At 37.5% G+C, this 22,265-nt stretch overlaps 6 protein-coding genes and 1 long non-coding RNA gene across 8 annotated transcripts in view; 5 read left to right on the forward strand and 2 right to left on the reverse strand.

The window, feature by feature from the left end:
• Positions 1 to 22,265, forward strand: part of LOC117389877 (toll-like receptor 8) — a 25,658-nt gene continuing 3,393 nt past the window's right edge. The window contains exons 1-2 of the mRNA XM_033987610.2: positions 1 to 53; positions 364 to 3,459. Of these exons, the coding sequence (XP_033843501.2) occupies positions 51 to 53; positions 364 to 3,441 (3,081 nt within the window). The 5' untranslated portion in view covers positions 1 to 50 and the 3' untranslated portion in view covers positions 3,442 to 3,459. The remainder of the gene's footprint in view (positions 54 to 363; positions 3,460 to 22,265) is intronic.
• Positions 3,019 to 17,364, reverse strand: LOC129457321 (uncharacterized). The gene is made up of 6 exons (XR_008649192.1): positions 17,288 to 17,364; positions 17,002 to 17,130; positions 14,320 to 14,441; positions 13,647 to 13,753; positions 3,208 to 3,366; positions 3,019 to 3,108 (listed from the first exon to the last, which is right to left on the reverse strand). It is a non-coding gene; the product is annotated as an uncharacterized LOC129457321 (long non-coding RNA).
• Positions 5,394 to 6,230, forward strand: tmsb4x (thymosin beta 4 X-linked). Its single transcript, XM_033987533.2, has 3 exons — positions 5,394 to 5,480; positions 5,748 to 5,860; positions 5,939 to 6,230. Exons 2-3 carry the CDS (start codon positions 5,761 to 5,763, stop codon positions 5,962 to 5,964), a joined length of 126 nt encoding a protein of 41 aa, XP_033843424.1. The 5' UTR covers positions 5,394 to 5,480; positions 5,748 to 5,760; the 3' UTR covers positions 5,965 to 6,230.
• Positions 12,456 to 17,814, forward strand: egfl6 (EGF-like-domain, multiple 6). Of its 2 annotated transcripts, XM_055230857.1 has the most exons (13): positions 12,456 to 12,797; positions 13,688 to 13,785; positions 13,996 to 14,088; positions 14,158 to 14,277; positions 14,350 to 14,469; positions 14,586 to 14,720; positions 14,794 to 14,916; positions 15,315 to 15,365; positions 15,672 to 15,893; positions 16,593 to 16,667; positions 16,738 to 16,833; positions 16,893 to 17,155; positions 17,291 to 17,814. In XM_055230857.1, exons 1-13 carry the CDS (start codon positions 12,724 to 12,726, stop codon positions 17,396 to 17,398), a joined length of 1,578 nt encoding a protein of 525 aa, XP_055086832.1. In that variant the 5' UTR covers positions 12,456 to 12,723; the 3' UTR covers positions 17,399 to 17,814. The 2 variants fall into 2 exon arrangements, with proteins under 2 accessions (XP_055086832.1, XP_055086833.1); XM_055230858.1 differs by lacking the exon at positions 15,315 to 15,365 and having other exon boundaries at positions 17,291 to 17,757.
• Positions 18,220 to 19,629, forward strand: rab9a (RAB9A, member RAS oncogene family). The gene is made up of 3 exons (XM_033987531.2): positions 18,220 to 18,427; positions 18,688 to 18,807; positions 18,903 to 19,629. Exon 3 carries the CDS (start codon positions 18,940 to 18,942, stop codon positions 19,546 to 19,548), a length of 609 nt encoding a protein of 202 aa, XP_033843422.1. The 5' UTR covers positions 18,220 to 18,427; positions 18,688 to 18,807; positions 18,903 to 18,939; the 3' UTR covers positions 19,549 to 19,629.
• On the reverse strand, positions 20,386 to 21,710 carry trappc2 (trafficking protein particle complex subunit 2). Its single transcript, XM_055230859.1, has 5 exons — positions 21,631 to 21,710; positions 21,294 to 21,413; positions 20,857 to 21,005; positions 20,695 to 20,776; positions 20,386 to 20,634 (listed from the first exon to the last, which is right to left on the reverse strand). The coding sequence occupies exons 2-5, from the start codon at positions 21,384 to 21,386 to the stop codon at positions 20,536 to 20,538; spliced, it is 423 nt and encodes a 140-aa protein (XP_055086834.1). The 5' UTR covers positions 21,387 to 21,413; positions 21,631 to 21,710; the 3' UTR covers positions 20,386 to 20,535.
• The window catches only part of ofd1 (OFD1 centriole and centriolar satellite protein), a 7,848-nt gene continuing 7,463 nt past the window's right edge, over positions 21,881 to 22,265 (forward strand). Inside the window, exons 1-2 of the mRNA XM_055230856.1 lie at positions 21,881 to 21,935; positions 22,035 to 22,229. Of these exons, the coding sequence (XP_055086831.1) occupies positions 22,134 to 22,229 (96 nt within the window). The 5' untranslated portion in view covers positions 21,881 to 21,935; positions 22,035 to 22,133. The remainder of the gene's footprint in view (positions 21,936 to 22,034; positions 22,230 to 22,265) is intronic.

Consider the following 22,265-nt stretch of genomic DNA (forward strand, 5'->3'; position numbering starts at 1 on the left):
GTTAGACACTCAGAACTTCACTTGTTGATGGACACTAACAACATTTAATAATGGTAAGTTTTGTATTTTATCTAGTTTTAAGAGAATTAAATCACTAAACAGAAATATTAATCAAGAATATTCAAAATGTATGTTGTTTGTTTAATTTAGTGATGACAATGTAGGTAGGAAAACGTACTGAAACTATGATACTGTTGAATGATTACAAAAAAACAACTTAAATTCAACAATGCAATAGTGTTAGAAGCTTCAAAAAAAAAAAAAAAAAAAAAAAGACTTAACAGACGATAAAATAGTAATAGTAAATAAATAGTGACTGCCCTCTGGTGGATATACTTAAAATCCTACCTTGTCCATTTACAGGCATTGATTGCATGGCTCTACTTACTGATGAGTTTGATAGCTGGATGTGACTGCTATAACGAAAACCAGACATGTAAAACCATCTGGATGCCACGTAAATTTCCCTGTGATGTAACCGAGTGTGGATCTAATGTCACGTTTGATTGTTCAATGCGACATCTGAAGAACATATCTGCCGTTTCAGACCACATATTTCCGAACGCAACTGAGCTGAATTTGACAGAAAATGCCATTCCACTAATTTCACAAGATGCATTCTCAAAGCTGTTCAACCTTACTGTGCTGGATCTCAGATGGGTCAACAGAAATAAAAAAGTGATCATTCATAAAAAAGCATTCATGAAGCTGACTAATCTTCAAATCCTGAGACTCAGTGGTATTCAACTCCAAAATATACCAACACACTTGCCAGTCAGTCTGCAAATCCTTGAGCTTAGTGAAAATCACATTGTGAGTCTGGACCGACAACAACTCTCTGCCGTGGAAAACATCACAAAACTATGGCTACCCAAAAACTGCTTCAGCGACAATCCATGTGACACTTCTTTCAAAATCACAGACGATGCTTTTGAAAACATGACAAAGTTGGAGCATTTAGATTTGGCCTTAAATAATTTAACCCATGTTCCTAAAAATCTACCCAGCTCTCTTTTGAAATTAAACTTGGAGACAAACCGCATAGAGTATATATCAAAGGATGATTTTCAAGGACTACATAATTTAACACATCTATTGATACAAGGAAACTGCCCACGGTGCAGTAATGCTCCATATCCTTGTGTCCCTTGCCAAAACACTACTCTTCGAATTGATGATCATGCGTTCAGTGACCTTACAAAGCTGAACACACTTAACATGGGAGGAAACTCTCTTAAATATTTGAGCCCTTTTTGGTTCCAAAACATGACAAATCTCAAAACACTTCTGCTACCATTTAATCTCCTAATCACAGCAATTACTGGGAAACAACCGTGGTTAAAATGCCTTCCAAAACTAGAAAAACTAGATCTCTCATTTAATTACGGGTTGAAGTCATATCCTAAAACAGTGAATCTCTCTGAGGATTTTGTCTATCTTAAGTCACTTGTTAATTTACATTTGGAAGCAGTGGTTTTTAAATTCATTTATGCTCAAAGCCTCAAACCTTTATATCAACTCAAAAACCTCTCCTCCTTAAACTTGGGAACTAACTTTATAATTCAAATTGCCCCCGATGTTTTCAAGAATTTCTCACCGCTGAAATTGATATTACTTTCTGAAAACAGACTGTATCCAATTTCTGTGGAGAATGCTCCACATTCAAATACACAATATTATCAAAAGCATAACAGCATTTCCATTTCACCCCTCACTAGAAGATTTCCAGACTATAAGGTTCATAGACATGTCAAGGAGGAATGCTATAATGCCGGGAATGTTCTGGTTCTAAGTAGAAACAATCTTTTCTTTATTTCTGAGGAACAGTTCAAAGGTTACAAAGACATTGCATGCTTGAACCTCTCACATAATGGATTTTCTGTGGCACTTAATGGGACTGAATTCTCCCCGTTGCCCAACCTAACCTACCTGGATTTGTCTTTCAATAAAATTGATCTGGCTTACAACTGGGCATTCAAAGACCTGCCAAAACTAGAAGTACTAGATATTAGCTACAACTCTCATTACTTTGAAGCAGTTGGAATCACACATAATTTGAACTTCACACTAAACCTGCCAGTTTTGCGAGTTTTAAATATGAGTTACAACAACCTTAATGCATTAACCACAAAAGAGATACATAGCAAATCATTATCAGAACTACAGTTTCAACAAAATAATCTCGGGGAGCTTTGGAGAGACAAAGCCTATTTTAATATTTTCACTCATCTGACTAATTTGAGCGTATTGGACATATCATACAATAACATTAAACAGATTCCTCAGAAAATGCATAAAAAATTCCCACAAAGCCTTACACACCTAATCATCAGCCACAATTTACTTCCATATTTTGAATGGAACATGCTTAAACCTTTTCACAAACTTCAAGTATTAAACCTAAGTCACAATTCTTTATCCAAGTTGACATTCAAATCCGACAATGCTCCTTCACTGAAAGTGCTTGACCTTAGCTACAATCACATCATGAAACTGGAAGATCGGCTTTTAACCGTTGGGGCTAAACTTAATACTCTTTATCTGAACAATAACAAGTTAACTATAATCAACCAATCATCGTTTGCTTCCGATCTACGAAGTGAGATGGAAACGTTGTACATTGATAATAACCCTTTTCAATGCACTTGTGATTCATTAGATTTTATTTTGTGGTTGGAACGTAGTACTATAAAAATACCCCAGCTGACTACTAATGTGAAGTGTGCCACGCCGAGGATGCCAAAACGTCCACTTTTAATTTATTTTGACGTTCAGCAATGTGTAAATGACATTGAGGCTTTTAATTTCTATATTGTCACAAGCTCCTTTATTTTTGTTTTCATGTTTGTGACCATGGCCGCCCATCTGTTATACTGGGATGCATTCTACATTTTCTATCTTTTAAAAGCAAAACTCAAAGGATACAGCCCTCTCCACTCAACTCAAAATGCTTACGACGCTTTTGTAGCTTACGACACCAGAGACCCATATGTGTCTGAATGGGTGATGGAGAAACTTGTGGTGAAACTGGAGGGGGAGGAACAGAAGTCCCATCCTTTGTGCTTGGAGGAGCGGGACTGGTTTCCGGGAACGCCCCTTCTGGACAACCTAAGTCACAGCGTCAGGAACAGTCGTAAAACACTTTTTGTTTTAACAGAGGACTATGTGAAGTCTGGTATGTTCAAGATGACCATGTATCTCGCTCACCAAAGACTGCTGGAGGAGAATGTTGATGTTATATTGGTTTTGATGCTGGAACCAGTTTTGCAGCATTCACATTTCCTGCGCCTGAGGAAAAGGCTGTGTGACAAAAGCGTCCTAGTGTGGCCCAAAACTGCAGCAGCCCAGTCCTGGTTTTGGCAGAACCTGAAAAACATAATCAAAGTGGACAATGAGTGTCTGTACAACAAAACATACATTAACTATTTCACCAGCAAATAGTGTGTTTGGAGTATGACAGTACATTAAAGCATAAATAGAGCATATTTATTGTTTATGTTGTTTTTTTTTTATTATTGTTATACCTTACTTTTTGCATAACTAAAAAATTGTGTGTTTGCTCCAATAAAGTAATGTACAGAGCCAATGTGTGAGTCTAATATACAGTCACACTGGAAGCTACGTGGTTTAAACACAGACCAAACAGTTTATTTATGTTTTTTTGTTTAGTTTATTTCATTCATAATAAATCAATTGAGTCATAAAGTTAAACATACAAGAAATTAATGAAAAGGAGCAGCAAAAGAGAAATCTTATGTTATCTGCCCCTAGACACTAGTCACTAGAGACACTAGTTTAACACTGATAGTTATTTTAAAACACTTCAATACATTTCATGTAAATCACAAACATTAATCCATCACTGACACATATCCTGACTTTTTGCACAGCAGCTTAGTTTTCTTTTCCATACTTCCATACTTTTTAATGTATTTCGTAAATCATTCATAATTGTTCTCCACTTTTTGATTTATTTGTCAAGACTATTCCATAAATGAACTCCTTTCACAGAAATATTTCATTCCATAACTTTGGTTCTGAATGTGTTTTTTTTTTTTTTTTTTTTGTTCCTTCTGTTCCTTTTAGATTGTAGTAACTTAAGTCAACAATATCATAAAAACTTAAGTCCTACTTATTATAATTTAAACGTGTTATTTCTGTGTACACATTTGTGTTGTTGCTTTTTGTTTGGCCACCTGATGTCACTGTTACATCATGAAATAGACCTATGTCCACTGTAGACTGAGGCTCGTTCTGAATGTGTCAAATTGGAGTTAGAAAAAAGGGCCTGCATGTTTCCTTTCATAGCTCCATTGGCATATGAACCTCGGGAGCTTCCTTACTGGTAAGGAGCTATGAGGCATCCCATAATACAGTGCGAATTTCACCTGAAGGTTTGTGAACTTGGCCGATCTCTGCACGAAGAGTTTTGTATGCAATGAAAGTAGTTTTGCCACAGACTTTATAAAATTCATTTATCTGGACAAACGCAACTTTGCATAAGTATGCAAACAAAAGTTTATTTGTAGACTACATCATGACGTAAGGGAAGATCTGCGCACGTTACCTTTATACAAACCAAAGCCACATGGCTCATTTGCATAAACTTCGCTCTGCTCTGCTGCAGACGGACTAAAGCACTGGATTTGAGGGGTTATTTGTGGGACAGAGGACAGAGCAGAAGCCGTGCAGCTGATGGTGAGTCTGGAGAATATTTATTCTCTTCTGTGCATGGGCACACATCGACATGTTGGAGGTGGTTTGTGTTTAAAGTTTTCAGAGTCACAGATCTATTGTCTGTGAGGTTTACTGCAGAGCAGCAGCTTCCCTTATGTGCAAACACTGAGGTCATTTAAGTACAGTCAGTCTGATATTTTCATTAAAATCTGCACCGTAGAGGACAATGAGGAGCCTTACTGTTGTCCGTTTAGTGGGTGTTGTAGTGTCATGTGAGGATGCTCCACATGCAGCTGAAGCTCCTTCTCCCTCTCCCTCTCCCTCTCCCTCTCCCTCTCCTTCTCCCTCTCCCTCTCCTCTCTCTCCTTCTCTCTCTCCTTCTCCTCTCTGCCTCCTCTACCTCCTCCTCTTCCTCCTCCTCTTCCTGGGACTCTTATGGTTGACCCTGTGACGTAACTCCAAAGGTAAAGGAGTTAGGGACTAGGACCTAGGACCAAGGAGCTAAGAGGTGAACAATTTTGAACGAGGCTGACCCTCGCTTATCTCAGAATAGAACAGAATTTTACGGAATGGTTTGTTAAGAAAAAAAAAATACTTTCGCTAAAAATAGCGTTGTTCATGAATTTTCCATAGCCTATTTAAGAAGACATGTAAGAACACAAGTTCTCGGTCCCTGCTTTGGGGCGTGTATTTGCAGCTTATTTGCATACAGCACGCTATTTAATGTCTGCAGGCGGCTCCAGACGTCACTCTGCAGCCTGGTGTCCGAGTCAAACTTCTGCATCTCAGCTGGCCTTTGTCTGGTAAGAATATGCAAATACGCTGTTTCTGCATTTGGGTTTAGCTCCGTGGCCTTTCTAATATGTATTTGCATGCATGACCTACTATATTTGTCGTTTAATTTCATCCGCAACAGGGGCTAATTAGTTTAATGACTTTAACGTGTGCGCGTGCGACACCTGCACCTATGAATTTTCTCAGTTCTACCAAGTTCCTCAAACTAGTCCACTCAAAGTTTACAGATACAATTCTTGAAGTTTCTCGTTAAAAATCAGTATTTATTTTTTTAGAGCTCCTAAAAACATGTCGGACAAACCTGACGTCAAGGAAGTGGAAACCTTCGACAAATCTAAGCTGAAGAAGACTGAAACCCTGGAGAAGAACACACTCCCAACCAAAGAAAGTAAGTTTTGTGTGTGTTTTTGTAATTGTATAACTGCTAGATGTAAACTAAATTGGTGTGATTACTTCTCTCTTGCAGCAATCCAGCAGGAAAAGACCCAATGATTGACTAAACACCCAGTTCCCCCCTCACCGTGGTCCATCAAGCTGCAGTATGTCCATCACACCTGCTATTACATTTCCATGCCGTAATCGGCTCTGTACAGAAATGGAAGTCTGGCTTGGACTTGTCTTGTGGTGCAGAGTTATTGCCTTAAACATTTGGAGGACCTACGCTCAATGAGATGTAGCGCTCTGGGCACAAGCAAGCTGTTTTTGTAAGAGTTTGGGAATTCACATGTGGTAAATGCAAATAAAAATTGTTTTCTTGGTATGGGAATTTTTTCTTGAACCTGTGGTGTATTTGACAAATCCATGAACACTAGTACTTTTACCAGTTAAAGGCGTGGAGGGAAATCAGTATTGTGCAAGTACAGTGTGAATGGCAGTTGAGTTCAGAGTAAGCAATCAGAAGTTGGTGCATGTTCTTTCCCAAGATGTGTTGTTTTTTTTGTGGGGGCAAGCAAAGGAACATGGTAGAAGATTACCTGTTCAGGGCGTAGACTCTCGGTGCTGTCTAAGACGAACTCTAGGTGAAAATATAAGTGGTAGTTAAGGTTGTATGAAAAAATGAAGACTATAAAACATGCTACTCTGTGCCCATCAAAAAGTTTTAAGTCTATATAAAATGCCAAGACTAATGAAAAGTGATAGAAGTTACAAACCAATCCATGATGTTAAAAATGGTCACCCAGCATCTTTTTTTAATGCAACCAAACAGAATATAAATCTTAAACTACTGTCTTTAAAAGAGGAACTATATCAAAACAAGGTCTGTTCTTGCCCGTTATTTTATTTCATGGTAACAGGAAGTGACTGCATCTGCTGCAACATGATACAAAGTGAATATCATCCTTCTTTATGCTGTCAGAAACCCCAAATATCAGACGCCTCTTGTTGTTCTTGTTAGCTGTTTTAATGGCAAGCCTGTTTTGGGTTTGCATGATCTTGTCAGTTCCTCTGAAAGTGGAATGCAGGTGTAATGTGCTAATCTTCTAAATAGTGATCTTATGGGCCAGTGGTTACCAGCAAACAATGTGTGTCAATGGTAGTTTGAAAACTGTCAGTTCTCAAGTGAAGAATGCAATAAGCTTTGCCTCTGGGAAAAATACCAACATCTCTTACCTGTCCCATCATGTTCTATATGCCATAGTTTTACGACACTTAAAGTTTATTTTTAATGATGAATGCTGTTTCCACCATTAATCCCATTTTGTGCTGGCTAAATTTATAACACGGTTTATTGTTAAACTTTGCTTGAGCACTATATTTAGTTTGGAAATAAAAGAATTCCACACTGCCACATGTAGTTTAACTTTAACTATATTCACAAACGCCCTTCCTTTCTGACAAGATGGGGAGGTGCAAGTCTTCGCTCTTACCCAGAATAAAGAACAGGTTTCAGCCTTTGTCATTTCATCCTTGTCTTTCTTATTTCACCCATGATGGGAAAAGTCAGTTGTTATTGATAGGTGAACACACAAGACAAACTGGCTCATCCAGTCTTAGAGAAGCATGTAAACAAATTGTTAACTAGATTGAAAATTTGCAACTACATATACCAAAACAATATTTAACTGCATGACACAGATAGCAAAAATGGTTCTAAACAAAAACTTGGACCACATACGTAAACATAATATATACCGGTAGTTTTATGTGACAGAGGAAATTATCATGTGTGACTAAAGGCAGGAATTGAAAGATGTAATGAGAACAATGTGAAGCTCTTATATATTCTCTGTGCTCATAATGACACAGGTTGATTTAATGCCTGCATAGTTAAGTTCTAAGCAGCCTGTTGTATACAGCACTAGTCGTAACTTGTCATAGCTTGTTTAGGCATGTTTTGGCACACAAACAAGTAGGCACGAAAATACATAATTAGCTAGACCATGCACTAGCGGAGGCCATAAAGTGCCAACAGAATTAAAATAGGTTACAACACTGTTTTTGAATTACCGTATGTACAATATTGTATATGTTGTAAAGGCACGTATTTGATCAAGTCCTTTGAGCACTTTATTACTACCATTTTCTTCATGATCTGATTTAAAGCCATTTTCTCTCTTTTTTAAGTGGTAGCCAAGATATTTTGACTAATGAAGCACTGATACTATGACTGAAAACCAAGAATGGAGCATAAAGCTGTAACAGGATGTGGCGAGACAGCATGCAGCATTACAGCAACTGCTTGAAATGACAAGTGAAATGTTAGTGCCTTGATTATGAAAACAATATGGATTCACATGGGGGTAGTCCAGAAGTTCATAGCTCCATGTAGCTATGCAAAAAGCTAAAATTGCTTTTATAAATTGTTAAGTTAGCTGGATACACAGGAAGCATATTCTTGGATCAGTCTTCATGATAGAAACAGTCTTTTGAGTGGGCTGGCCAAACTAAACTTGGGGATATATGCACAGATCCAAATGCTTATAGCTTTGTTTACATTTGTAGTAGCATTAATACATCTCCCAAAATCCAATTTAATATAATCTAGTAGGCTGTTTTCAGCAAGGATAAATAATAGCTTAATGTGAAAGTGTAGCAACCCTAAGATTTTGACTAGCAGGGGTTTAATATTTGACTAATTAATGGTTCCACTGGAATCTGTATTTTTGCAAGCGCCATTTACAGTCAGTAACCTGCTTTAGTGGAGATTAAATACAAATACAACTTCTGCTATTTGGGACCTTTGTGTGTAGACTATTTTCACTTCATGCAGTGTGCTGTTAAGAGGAACCTTTAGCACACAAGCCCACATCAAGGACAAAAAAGCTAGGCTACCTATGCCTATGACTACAACACAAAAAAACAATCTAGGTCCAGAATAAACACTACAACAAGCTTTCAATAAATAATGTGGTTAAACTCATCAAGCCCCAGGAGAGATCTGGTGCTTCTCCATCACATCACCATAAAGTAGTACATTATTAACGGATGGTGCTGAGCTGAGGCCACCACAGTCACTCTGAAGCAGACATCCTCAGTCCCTTAAGGTACATCTCTCTGATTTGTCTCTTAGCAGGAGCCTTTAGTTGTGTAATCAGTGGGCAGCAGATGTCCCAGCACCAACACCTGGACCAAAGAGGAGTTTCAGGAGCTAGGGGGTCACTGTAAAATCAGGAGGAGGTCAAAGACATAAATACTACTCAAATATTAAACTTGTATATCAAAGTAAGTTCCCATAAGCAGAATATATCTGACTATGAAAGACTATCAACTCCAAAGCAAGATATAGATATAGTTACTACCTGGAATATCAGCACCCAGTGCTTCTTAAAAGACATACTTTGAAGTAACATGACCTAAAAGTTTTTATTTGCTGTCTTCTAACCTCTTGCACAATGTCAACATGACACTCTAATAGTCCTAGTCCTTTGTCACTGTGGTACATTGTTGTCACGACACAAAAATTCCAAACTTAGTACTAAAGAATAGACTTGATACTCAATACCAATTCCAATACCACGATGATACTAAAAACACTCTTTATTTAAATAATAGAATTTCCCATTAACATTACATAGTAGTACTGTCTTTTAAATTGCCAAGTGGCCTTATATCTGTGTCATCCAGTAGGTTCCCTAGTGGTCCATGGACGAATACTAGTCTATACGGTCTTATACTTGTTTATACTTGTTATACTTGTTTGGTACTAGTTTTAGTTTTGATTAGTATCCCATTTCCTATACTTTTGAGAACCCTATTGGGGTATTTGTGCACACAGGTATTGTCTGAATGCAGACCAAAATATGTCTCTGCGATAGTTGAAATTCGTTCATTTTTCACCTTAGTTGTGTAGGCTACACACTTCAGAAGTGCTCCATTCAAAGCAGGATGTGGTTGTGTACATCACTTTCAAAATAACTCTTCAACAGCTCGCTATTTCCTTTTATAGTCAAAATCTTATTCAATACAGTGGCAAAAATGTGTCAGCAATTAATATAAAGTAATCACCACTGCAGCTAAAGCTTTGAAGAAAACAATAAGTCCTCCCACACATTTTGGAGCTGTATAATATAGAGTGAACTCTGGAGCAGTAATTGGTAAGTAATCCATAACAATAAAGACTAGAGTAGATTAGACTAGACTACTTATTTTATTTTCAAAAGGAACTCTAACTGTTACCCAATCAGTTCATGGGTTTCAGTTATATGCAATGTTTTGAGTAAGTAATAAGTAATATTTTGTTTTAAATTGTTGATTGTGCTGGCAAATTGGCAGCTAATTACTCAACATTCTAAAACCCATAGAAACTGTATATGTACTTCCTTGTCTATCATGCATTACTCTTCTGCAGCCATCTGTCAAAAATATATTCTGTACATGGTGAGACAAGGACCTCTAGTGTGAGAAAAGGAACAACACAGGAACTCGATATTTTTACTCAAGTACATTTAAACACATTTCTAAATGCTGATTTTACATCACAATTTGTTTGACGAAAATTTGAAATGAATAATATTACTTTATTAGAACCCTGCAAGCATGGAAATCACTACAAGCAATGGGTGTAGATAAGATATGCCACTAGATACTGTAAATATTAGGAGCCTTATTGTAACAGACAAGTCTTGAACAGATGAGGGCGCTGTTGTAAGGATGAGCACTTCATTACAGTTGAGTGACAGGCCTTGCACATGCACTCACTGCACAGTGGTTACTTGACATGATCCGGATACTTGAGATGTCACATGTACAGATTCAGGTTGCAAACTATAATTGGGATGTAAGTCCACATGTTTGACCTGCATAAACAAACTAAATGGTGCCAGAGAGAGTGAAACAAAAGAAAACCAGAGAGGAGATTTTGAACTGCTTTTTTCCATAAACATTCAATATACAAACAATAGAAAATGTCTTTATGTTAAAATAGTAGTTTGTGTGGTTGAAAAGAAGAAACCATACGTTCCTGATTGCTAAGCTTTAAATAAGACAAAAGAGCATCTTTAAAGATTCATTTAAAGTTAGTTATTGAATCTGAAGAATGTTTCTTATTCTATTTTGCATTTCTTTTCCATTGTGCTAATTTTTGCTGCTTTATAAAATATTTGTTATTAACTGTAAGGCAATTTTGAGAAACAAACATTACTTGATGGTGTTAAGCTGCAGAGGTGGGTAGTTACATTTACCCAGTTGTATTCACTTAAATGTAACTTTTTGAAGAAATTGCACTTTACAGAGTGGGGCTGGGCAAAAAAATCGATTAAATCGTTAATCGAAGTTCAAATCAATTTGTTTCGAATTTTTTTTTTCGATTTTTATTTCCCCCACTTTCTTGCATTGGGAATTGAATTGAAAATGCAAGAAAGGCTGCTCAGTGCAGCCACAGGGCCAGAGTGTATCAAAGGGCTATGCAACCCTGACTACTCTGAAATCAGTGATGTCAAATTACACGTTGGGGATTCATGTTTCATGTGATGGTTTGTCTTATTTCACTCACAAAAGATTTGCCCAATGACCAATGAGTTCAGTAAGATGACTGAATGCATGCAATCTTTTTTCAATTTTACCATTTTCTATAGTTTGCAGAACAGTTTTAGTGGAGAGAGCAGAAGAAACTGAAAATGGAATCAAAAATCAATTTTTTGGTGAAAAAAAAAGACAATTTTATTTTCTGGCAAAATCCCACCCCTGTTTCAGAGTAGTTTTACTTTTACTTGAGTAATATTTTGTGTGAAGTAACAATACTCTTATTTGAGTAAAGGTTTTGCTTTCTCACTCACATCAAGTGTCAAAAGCTTCGTGTTGACAATATTAAGTGATTTGAACACCTGCATTTCTTACACCTTACCTTGAGATATTTGTGGTTTTAATCTTTGGAAATACCAGAATTTGTGCATTATTCAATGTTTTGTTTGTTCAGTTGCATTCCTTTCAAATCATAACTTAGACTTTCATTCCCCAAATACTTTTTTTACTCTTAGTTGATTATTATCTGTGTGCCACTTTTTACTTGTACTTGAGTAATATTTTCAAGTAACGTTACTCTTACTTGAGTAGAAATTTTGGCTACTCGACCCAACTCTGTATAACTGTTGACCAACTATAGGGAATGAGGTAAACAACAAACAAACCAGGAACCCCACCTGAGCTAAACAGAGCAGAAACAGATGTGAGAACTGACCCTAGAAGTGTGAAAAACCATTAAACCTGTTTATGGTCAAAGTTGAAGCTAGCATCTGAGGGGCTTTTACCATGTAACCTGTGACTGAGAACCACATCAAAGAGAGAGCAGAAGCTAATAACAGACCTATGCTTCTTACAGCGGTAATGATACAGGTATAAAGGAAATCTGCTAAGTTGAATTGGAAAGGAGCTAAAACTCTATGTACAATTGGAAAGGATTAGAAAAGGTTCCTAATCCTCAAAGTGAAGGAAAGTTTAATATGGACTTGTGTTGTGTGTAGAGGAGAACCCTGAGTTAATCCCCACCCCCCACCACCACACCTCCCTATACCCCCCTTTTGGTAAACCCATTCCTACTTCCACAAAGTCACAACCTATCCCTCACAGCACTGTTTCACTCCAGACTGGAATTTCAGACAGGACGAATAGCAAGAGAATTATGGCACAAAGAATATAGTTCATTGCAATTGGGGAATCTATTTTTTTCACAGGAGCCACAACTTTTGAAATCACATTTTGGATATATAACACGTCTCGTAAACCTGTTCCTGGCCAAGCACCTTGACCCTGAGTGGACTAGTAGAAACAATAACAGTCATCCCTGTGAGAACCAAGCTCTTGCAGGTTACAGACATGCAGCTTTTCAACTTGATTGGTACACTAATTCTTTTGCTATATATCTACACAGACTGCGCAAATGCCAGTAGGTAAGTCAGTTTTGTATTCATTTTTGCATGACTTAGTTTCTATGAAGTCGAATGATAGTGAAAAATAATTTACACAAATAAACTTGTCTTTGGTTTCAATATTTTTGTCACTAATGCCTTTGCTAAAAATGTCTATGGGAACGAAGATGCTGCTAAATGTGGCTCAGCAACTGTTGATAACTCAAAAGCACCTGTCTCACTCATTTGAAAGGCTATTCTGGTGGATTTCTAGTCTCAGATTCCCTTACGACCCACTGGAGCCAAGCTGCTTTTAAGATACTGCAGACAACATATAGATCACTCACTGTTATGGGTTTGATGATGTGGAGATGACAGAAAGCTTAAACTATGATATATAGTCCAATGTTCTTTTAGTATTATGCCTGAAATGTGCCCAACATCAATTAAGTAATCAGTAATGGGTCTGTGATGTTCAATGCAATGTTTATGAGCTAATTTACATAATAAAGCTTACATACAAAGCATGAAATTGTTACATACTGAAAATTAATGCAAGAGCCAGAGATTCTTAATGCCAGAGAAAATAACTTTATACTATGTTCTCATTTTACCATAAGTTAAATAGATATCCAATACTGTACAGCCAGTATATTATTAGCATGCTTCTCTTCACCTAAAGCCTATATCCTGTTAGCTGACTACTGTTCTACAGGAGTTCATGCTTTTACAGTGATGAGTGACTTTATAGGGATGTTTTCACTTCACCAAAAATTATGGGCCTAACTTGGATCACTTTAACCTTACGTTTTACCCCCTGCACAGATCACTTTTAGGACAGATTGATTATGTCTGGAATAGAGAATTAATAGTTTGAATTATACATCTTACCTGATATCATGATGTACTTGTCCTCTGCAAATACACCACAGGCAAGTCCTCACTGGCAGCCAACCAGGTGTGTGTCGCTATGGCAGGAGACTGGAGTGTTGTTATGGCTGGAAGAAAAACAGTAAAGGACATTGTGAAGGTAAGAACAATTTAATTATAAATGCATGCATGTACATACCCAGGTAATTGGCCATTGTTAAAGGTATTTTAGCTGTTTTTTTACAGTGTGTTGCAATTGTCTGGCTGGAACAGAGCCACCGTGCTCTGTTTAATAGGAAGTGGTGGTCTGTGATTTTCCAACCAAAACTATTTCTGGTGGTCATTTCCTCATGCTGAATGTTTTTTACAGCTCAGTGTGAGCATGGATGCAAGCATGGAGAGTGTGTGGGTCCAAACAAATGCAAGTGTTTCCCTGGATACACTGGGAAGACATGCAATCAAGGTAAACAAGAAATTAATACTGTAAGAACACATTGAACACATCATTTTTGCATTTCTATACTTTTCAAAGATTTAAATGAGTGTGGGTTGAAACCACGTCCATGTGAGCATCGGTGCATGAACACTCATGGGAGTTACAAGTGCTACTGTCTGAATGGGTACACTTTGATGCCTGATGGCTCTTGTGCAAGTAAGTAACAGTTAAAACACAAAGAAAAGGAGCACTTGAAACCTGTAATTATGCGGCTTTGCTTAAATGAAGATTCCAGGACGTGCTCTCTGGCTTACTGTCAGTATGGCTGTGAGGAGGTTCATGGGGAGATCCGCTGTCTCTGCCCCTCCACTGGCCTGCAACTGGGACAAGACGAGAGAACATGCGTAGGTGAGTTTATACGCAAATAGTGAGAAATAAGTGCACTTATCAAGTTAAACAAATATATATATTTATGAGAGACTTGGTTCATAATGTTTACTGGCCTATTTCTCATTACATATCAGACGTGGATGAATGTGTTACTGGCAAGAACCTATGTCCCTATAATAGACAGTGTGTAAACACATTTGGTAGCTACTTTTGCAAGTGCCAAGAAGGCTACGATCTCAAATACACTGATGGCAAATATGAATGTGTAGGTAAGGTACACAACATATGTGTTGAATATTTGTCCCTCCCTCTGCTTATTACGGATACTTCTTGTGATTCCAGATCTGGATGAGTGTCTAAGTGGCGTACATAAATGCAGTCACCATGCAGCCTGCCTGAATACTCAAGGATCCTATAAATGCAGATGCAAGTCTGGATTCAGAGGCAATGGCTTTGAATGCTCAGGTTAGAATACTATGTTTATTTCTGAATCTGTATTTAAAATGAATTGTGTGGTAATGACTTTTTTTTTAAGTATAACTATTGTAGTTATAAAATTGTTTCAAAAATAGGTTTACCATTTATTGTGAGTGGTCAGATTAGCAGCATTTAACTCCTAGCAGTTTCCTGAACCTGCTCTTTACTACAGATGTACTCTTCACTACAGAGAAACACATTTATAAACATAAGACATTCAACATAAGTCAGTTCTTTAGAGGTGGAGGGAAACATGGCTTGCATTTAAAGTAGGCCACTTTATATAGAGCTGGGGAGCTGTGTGCCTGATAATAACACTTAAGTGTCACAGTGTCACTGTGTCACAGTGTCATGGTAACTCAGTTAAACATACCTTTATTTTATAGTCAAACCATTTTATCTACGACCTGGAGGAAACCCAGATGATTTTCTCAATGGTAAGATGTTAAAGTAATCAGTGCCACTGCTTTGGCTGTTAGCACCCTTGCAACCAACTTTGCTATAGCTTGTAATATGGTGTGCATCTTAATAAATGTGAAACTCAGCATGGCCCTGCACGGCCCAAGATTGTATTAATGCGATTAAAGATAACAATGTCGTAGGTTTTGTGAACTTTTACTCAAGGGTTGTTTCTGCAGTGTTGAGAAAACAAAATAACAGCTGTTAAACCAGAAAACAAGATAACATTTGTTTCTTGGGCTTCCTGCTTGTAATGTCTAATGCAGTTGCCTTCCTTCCTGCAGTCATCTCTGAATCCCCAGTGAAGCCTGGCAAACATCTGAACGAGGACATCAAAAACATTATCCCAGAGCCAGCTGTCACAGAGCCACCAAAGGTCAGGCAGCAGCCTTTTGACTATGATGGAGAGGTTTACATCGGGAGTCCTGATGAGGAAAGACCAAAAGAGATCACAGAAGAAGAGGAGGAAGAGAACAACCAGCTCAACCCCAGAGGAGATGTGTTCAGTGAGTGTCATTGCATTAATTTCATAGACTCCCCACATCTGCAGCTGGGTGGCATTTGGTTTATACTTATCTATGGATGAAATCACCATATAAATCAAGCACCTAAATGTGAGGAAGAGACTTCTGAAAAGACGAGGGGGGCCTAGAGACATCCGCCACCTCGAGGTAGGAATTTTCCTCTCCTGACATGTGAAGCCTTACGGATACAACTTATCCTGGGCCAGCTTCATCTCTCCAGAGCAGCTCAGTCTACAAGCCTTTTATTACATTTCCCAAAACAGCTGTTGTGCAAACAGACTTGACTCCGAGTAGGGAGGTCTGTCATCAGCCCTCCAGCTTCTCCAACACTAGCCCTTTGCGGCTGTTCAATAACCCCAGCTGTCACTTGTCTGACTCTTACAAGGGGGGAAGGTTGTTCCAACTGCATTTAAACGCTTCAGGGGCTTCATCCTCAACTTTTAGTTCCCTATGAAGACATGAGTGACGGCAGGGCAGGTCTACACCTGCTGGCTAAAAGCCCCTTTCTGCTTATTCTTTCATAGTGATTAGTGAAGAGAATACCTTCTATATAAAACACCTATGAATGGAAACAAAATGTATAACTGTGAAGTTATACCTTCGAGGAAGTAATTATCAAAATGTAAATATATATTTTAAGAAAATTCACAATTATTTTTTTTCTGTAATCTCTATAAACAGTTTCAGAGGAATTTGAGTCAGTGTTTGGCCCCACCACAGAAGTTAAAGAAATTGAGATCGCTCCAGTTCAGGAAGGTAAGAGAGACATTATTAAAATTGCTTTTGAGAAAACCATTATGTTGATAATGACTTTTTTCCTCCATAGAGTTTATCATGGATTGTAACTTTGATCAGGGAGGATGTGAGTGGGTCCAGGACAAGAGTGATGACATGGACTGGAGCGTAGCATATCATGATAATGGTAATGCAATGATATCACAATGACCAAATAATTCAAACACTAACATATGATCTTTTAAGGGGCTGAGTACTACATGGCCATGAGTGGATTTCTGGGAGAGCAAGAGGATATAGCTAAGCTCAAGTTGCTCTTGAGCGACCGGGCTCAGCAGGGCAGCTTCTGTCTCACGTTTGACTTCCGAGTCGTGGGCAACAATGTTGGCACCCTCAGAGTCCTCCTGGATAACAATGTTTATCCAATATGGGAGCAGAGCCAAAGCCAAAACCAGGCCTGGCAGACAGAGTTTCTCACTGTAGCCTGGAGAGAGAAGGCACCAGAAACGGTAAATCATACTTGATTGATGTATTTTCTCACCAAAGAAGGCAATTTGAAAAAGATTTGTATTATAAGAAGAATTGCACTATATGTATTGAGTGTATGAAAAGTGAAATATTAATACAGCACTTACTTTTACCAGATCATCTTTGAAGCTCAACAAGGAGGTGGTGTTGGTGGAGAAATTGGACTGGATAACGTTGTGCTGACTTCAGGCCCGTGTCAAGATGATACCAGCCCAGACTTTTAGGAACCTGTTCTTGTTAATTATAAAATGTGATGTAATTATTTTATTTCATTTTTTCTTCGGAACAATGGCCTATCCCCTGATGTGGTCAAGTCCAAACACTATTTAGGTACACTAAAATCTCATATTTAGGTCTACTCTGTCAAAGCTCAGTTCAGTTTTGGTATGGAGCTTCTTACAGAGCTCAGGGACAGTGATGGATAAAGTTACAGTATTCAGTTTTCAGTAGGCCTGTGTAGCTATTAACTGAAGTTGTCTAAAAAGTTATGATTTTGAAGTAGGCCTAATGTAAATTCTCTTAAAGCATGTAAGTGTAATTTCCTGAAGGCTGCTTAGTATATTAGTCTTTAAGTAATGGTGCATAACAGCTGTAAATGTTGCTTATTATGTACAAAAATACAATAAATATGTTTTTCTACAATGTTTTGAGTAGTCTATAATTAGCCAGGTTTACAGAGCTGCAAAGATGTTCTAAAAATCAACAGGCTAACACTAACACAGTTTCTATTTTATCTAAGGTTAGTATACTCACATTATGTAGCCGTGTTAGCTCACATACATCACAGAAAAAGTTATCTACTTACCTTTTCGATCCATCTCTACTGCAGTTTACCAGCCCCAGCATGTCAGTGGATCATCATATACCACAGAGTAGGCCATCTTGTGGTGGTTTCTAAATATTATAATCAGCGACAGTTGAAATATAGTTAATAATTGGACAGACTGTTAAATACTTCTTTAAGACATTAGAAAAAAAATATAAACCTGGAAGATTTATTAATGAATCGTGTTTTATTTAGTGACAGTTACGTCCTGTTACGTACGCGCGCGCAGCATGATCACATGATCTGTGTAGCTTACGTTAGCTTGATGTGCTATCTGCTTTGTACATCGGGTTAGGATTTTTACAGGAAACCCAATCCAGTTGTACGCTGTTCTGTCCCGCGTTACAGGTGTTGTTAAGTGTTGTCATATGTTGTAATTGGTGAATTGTTCGTCGACAAAGGGAAAACGTTCATTTAAGACAGCACGGTAAGATACAATGCACGAGTTGCATCATGTCAGTGCACTAATGTTTCAGCTCTGTTTGGTCTTGTAGCTTAAAGGAGCTAACACAGAACTGAAACATTCAAATGGGTTACAATCTGTTATTTTATGCATACTGGTATACGGGTATTCTGAATTTATAGCCTATTCATTCCAGTACGACGTAAACGTCGTCAAAGTTAAACGACTTCCTTGTTCGTAATGATTCACTGAACGCTAATGTTTGTTCTGTTATTGTGTTACAGCTGATTAAACTTTAAGCGACAGAGCTGCTCCATGCTTCAACATGACAAAAATGACCACGTGACCGAGAAAAGAGTCTTGAATGCATGATCTGGAAGCAAAGAAGACCCAATATATCTTGGGTAAGATTTACACATACAGTCATCATTGAAATCTTGTGAGTAAACATACTTGAATTGTGACATACTGATGTGTATGTGGTTTTGGTACAAACTAGATCATTACTATTGGATTGTTGCACAAAGCTAAACGTCATGACGTCCAAAACATCCCTGCTGAAAGTCATTCTCCTTGGTGATGGAGGAGTTGGGAAGAGCTCCATCATGAATCGCTATGTCACCAATAAATTTGATGCCCATCTTTTTCACACTATTGGAGTGGAATTCCTCAACAAGGACTTGGAGGTTGATGGCCACCAGGTAACTCTGCAGATCTGGGATACTGCAGGTCAAGAGCGCTTTCGAAGTCTGAGAACTCCATTCTATCGTGGCTCTGATTGCTGTCTACTTACGTTTAGTGTAGATGACAACCAAAGTTTTCTTAATTTGGGCAATTGGAAGAAGGAGTTCATTTATTATGCTGATGTCAAGGAGCCTGAGAAGTTTCCTTTTGTGGTATTGGGAAACAAAGTAGATGTGACGGAAAGGCAAGTGTCCACTGAAGAGGCTCAGCAGTGGTGCCAAGAGAATGGTGACTATCCTTATTATGAGACTAGTGCCAAGGATGCCACCAATGTTGCCGTGGCATTTGAGGAGGCGGTACGCAGGGTGTTGGCAATGGATGAAAGAACGGACCACCTTATTCCAACAGATACTGTCAAGCTTCACAGAAAGCCTCGCTCTGCTGCCACTTGCTGTTCATAACATGCACAGGATTAACATTAATAATTTTAATGCTTTGTGATGAGGGGTTTCAGTGGTACAGTGCTGTTAAAAAATAAGAAATCATGCTAATTCTACTGACTTTACGATTTGTTATATAATAATGAAAATAGCCAGAAAAGCTGAAAGGTGGCTTTTGCCTAAGTGGCGGTAAACAAAACACTAAATACAAGCTAGAATTGAATTTAAGGATTATGGAGTGGACATCTCACAAGCAAAAAATCCAAACATATAACTAAAATTCTAATGTTTTCTTTGCTAATCATATGCATATTTTATTCTTTTATAGACATTTTTTGTGTTGCTTCTTGTGTATAAGATTTTTTTTTGCTATGCCTTTTGTAAATGCATTCCCCAACATGATAAAACCAATGTATTTATCAAACCATTTATCATATTTAATACAATTCAATATTTACCTATAAAAAATAACTAAGGTAGATATTTGAAACTAACAAGGTTTGTGATGATTGCACTTTATAAGATTGTCTTAACATACTATCTGTTTAGGTTGTCTGTTGAAGGCACTGAGACATGTATAATACTTGTATGGTGTATTGAAAACTTCTGAAATGATTATTTTACTTAATCTAAGAAATTATACAGGAAATATCGTTGAATTTTTAGGTTCAATACAAATTTGACAACAAACAACCATACTCCTTGGGTTACATGACCATCCTGGCATGAGATCTAAAACAAATCAAATGATTATTACTGCAATGTCACTAAAATAAAAAAAATAAATCTCACAAAAAACATGTTTTTTTCTCTTTTATGTATTATGATTAAAAAGAAGGCAATTTGATAAAGATATACACAAACTTATACAAATGGTAGTAAATGTACATTGAAAAATGTCCATGGAATTTGGGGCAATAGACAAGACCAATTTAAGCTGTTAAGGGGGCATATTATACAAGTGGAGGACATGCATTTCCAGAACAACTGTGGGTTAAACCAGTGAGATCAGCTCAGAAGATGTTTCTTCCCAAGAAACTGCACTTTTCTCTCGAAAGCTGTTGAGCGAATTGGTGCATTGATTTCATAGAAGGGATTCATAGCAAACTGGAAGAAAAACATAAATTAAAATACAGAATTACAGTATTTTTAAATGAAAATACTTACCTTAATATACAAGTCATACACATCATTAAAAAAGTTCTTGATTCCATCTTCTTGTCTTACATCATGGAGCATAATGAATCTTATATGTATGGTTAGTTAAAGAAAACAGTAATTGTAACAAATTCATACAATATGGAGTTATTTTATTTAAGTTTCAAAAGGATATGTCCTGCGGTGACAAACGCAGAGACGAACCACTCGTTGAATTTGTCCACAGTTTTTAAATACATGTTATTGGACAACCACATATTTTCATCCACTAAATCCAGTGCAGCATGTGCAATAAATTGGTTCAGGTGCCGATGATCGTCCTGTGAAGAGTTGCATTCACAAATGTTATAAAAAATTTCAGATCACTGTAATGAACGAGCCATTTAAGAAGTCAACCTGCTAAAAGAAATAATCTAGCGTTGAGAGAAGAAAATCTAAATGGCATTACTATTAACATTTCAATTGACAGTGGTCAATGGAAATATGTAGCATTCATTATTGAAGGCAATAAACATGTTTATTTACATGTAAATGATTAGATACACAAGGTCAAAGCAACGAGTTGACAAGACAAAAGAAAAAATAATGCAACATTATGAAATGGATACCTTTGACTCAGGCTTCCCACTTGGCAAGAACTCCATCTCAAATACGGGGTTGTCATGATGCCCAACCATGACAAAATAAAAACTACCAGACATCCTTTATTATGAAATCCTGAACTTTAGCTGGACAGAAATAATCATGTTAATAGAAACAAAGTAAGACATTTGCTTATAGCGGCTAAGCTAGCAATCGCATTATCATAGTTGCCCATAGTAGAGGGAAAATATCCTAGGGAAAATATTGTGCATTCCCGCGCGTCGTGCTTTTATAATTGAGTAAAACCAAAATTCTAGTACTAAACACAATCATGTTAGAGTTGTTTTTTCGCCATTTGTTTACCTGTCAATTGGTTCCTTGTGAAGCGCTAAGTGGTCGCAAGATAATGACGTCAAAACAATAGTTCCGCACTAGCTAATAATAAATAAAAAGGCAAGGTGGTAAAATATATCTGTCGGTACAAAAATAAAAGCACACACTGATTTGATCATGTCTATGTATTTTACAAGATGTACCATGTTGTGCATCCTGCTTAAAAAGCCACTGGAAAAGCCAAAACAGCGTGACATCATAACTAAGAGCCTGAAGCAAATTTGACGTTGACGGTTTTAAATGAAGACACGCCTCTGCCAGAGATCGTCACGGGGGTTTGTTTGTAGCAGTTGTAGCTTGGCTGATATCAAGTGAATCTCCGTTTTGGAATATGTTTTAAACAACTTATTTTTTGTCTGATATGATTGCTTCAGATTGGACAAGGGATCGAATGAGGATGGACGCCGTGGCATGATACGAAACTAACACAGTGCCTGTTCTCTTATAACCGACTTCTTAAACAAGAAGCAATTATGTCTGCATCCAGGGAAGAAGCGCTGTCTCCCGATGAACTAAGAAAGAGACTTTATCAAACATTTAAAAGCAAAGGACTGCTTGATACACTAAAAGTAAGTCACATTCTTTTTGTCATCCCGGTTTTTGTG

The sequence above is a fragment of the Periophthalmus magnuspinnatus genome, chromosome 21 (assembly GCF_009829125.3).
Source record: "Periophthalmus magnuspinnatus isolate fPerMag1 chromosome 21, fPerMag1.2.pri, whole genome shotgun sequence".
Taxonomy (NCBI): Eukaryota; Metazoa; Chordata; class Actinopteri; order Gobiiformes; family Gobiidae; genus Periophthalmus; species Periophthalmus magnuspinnatus.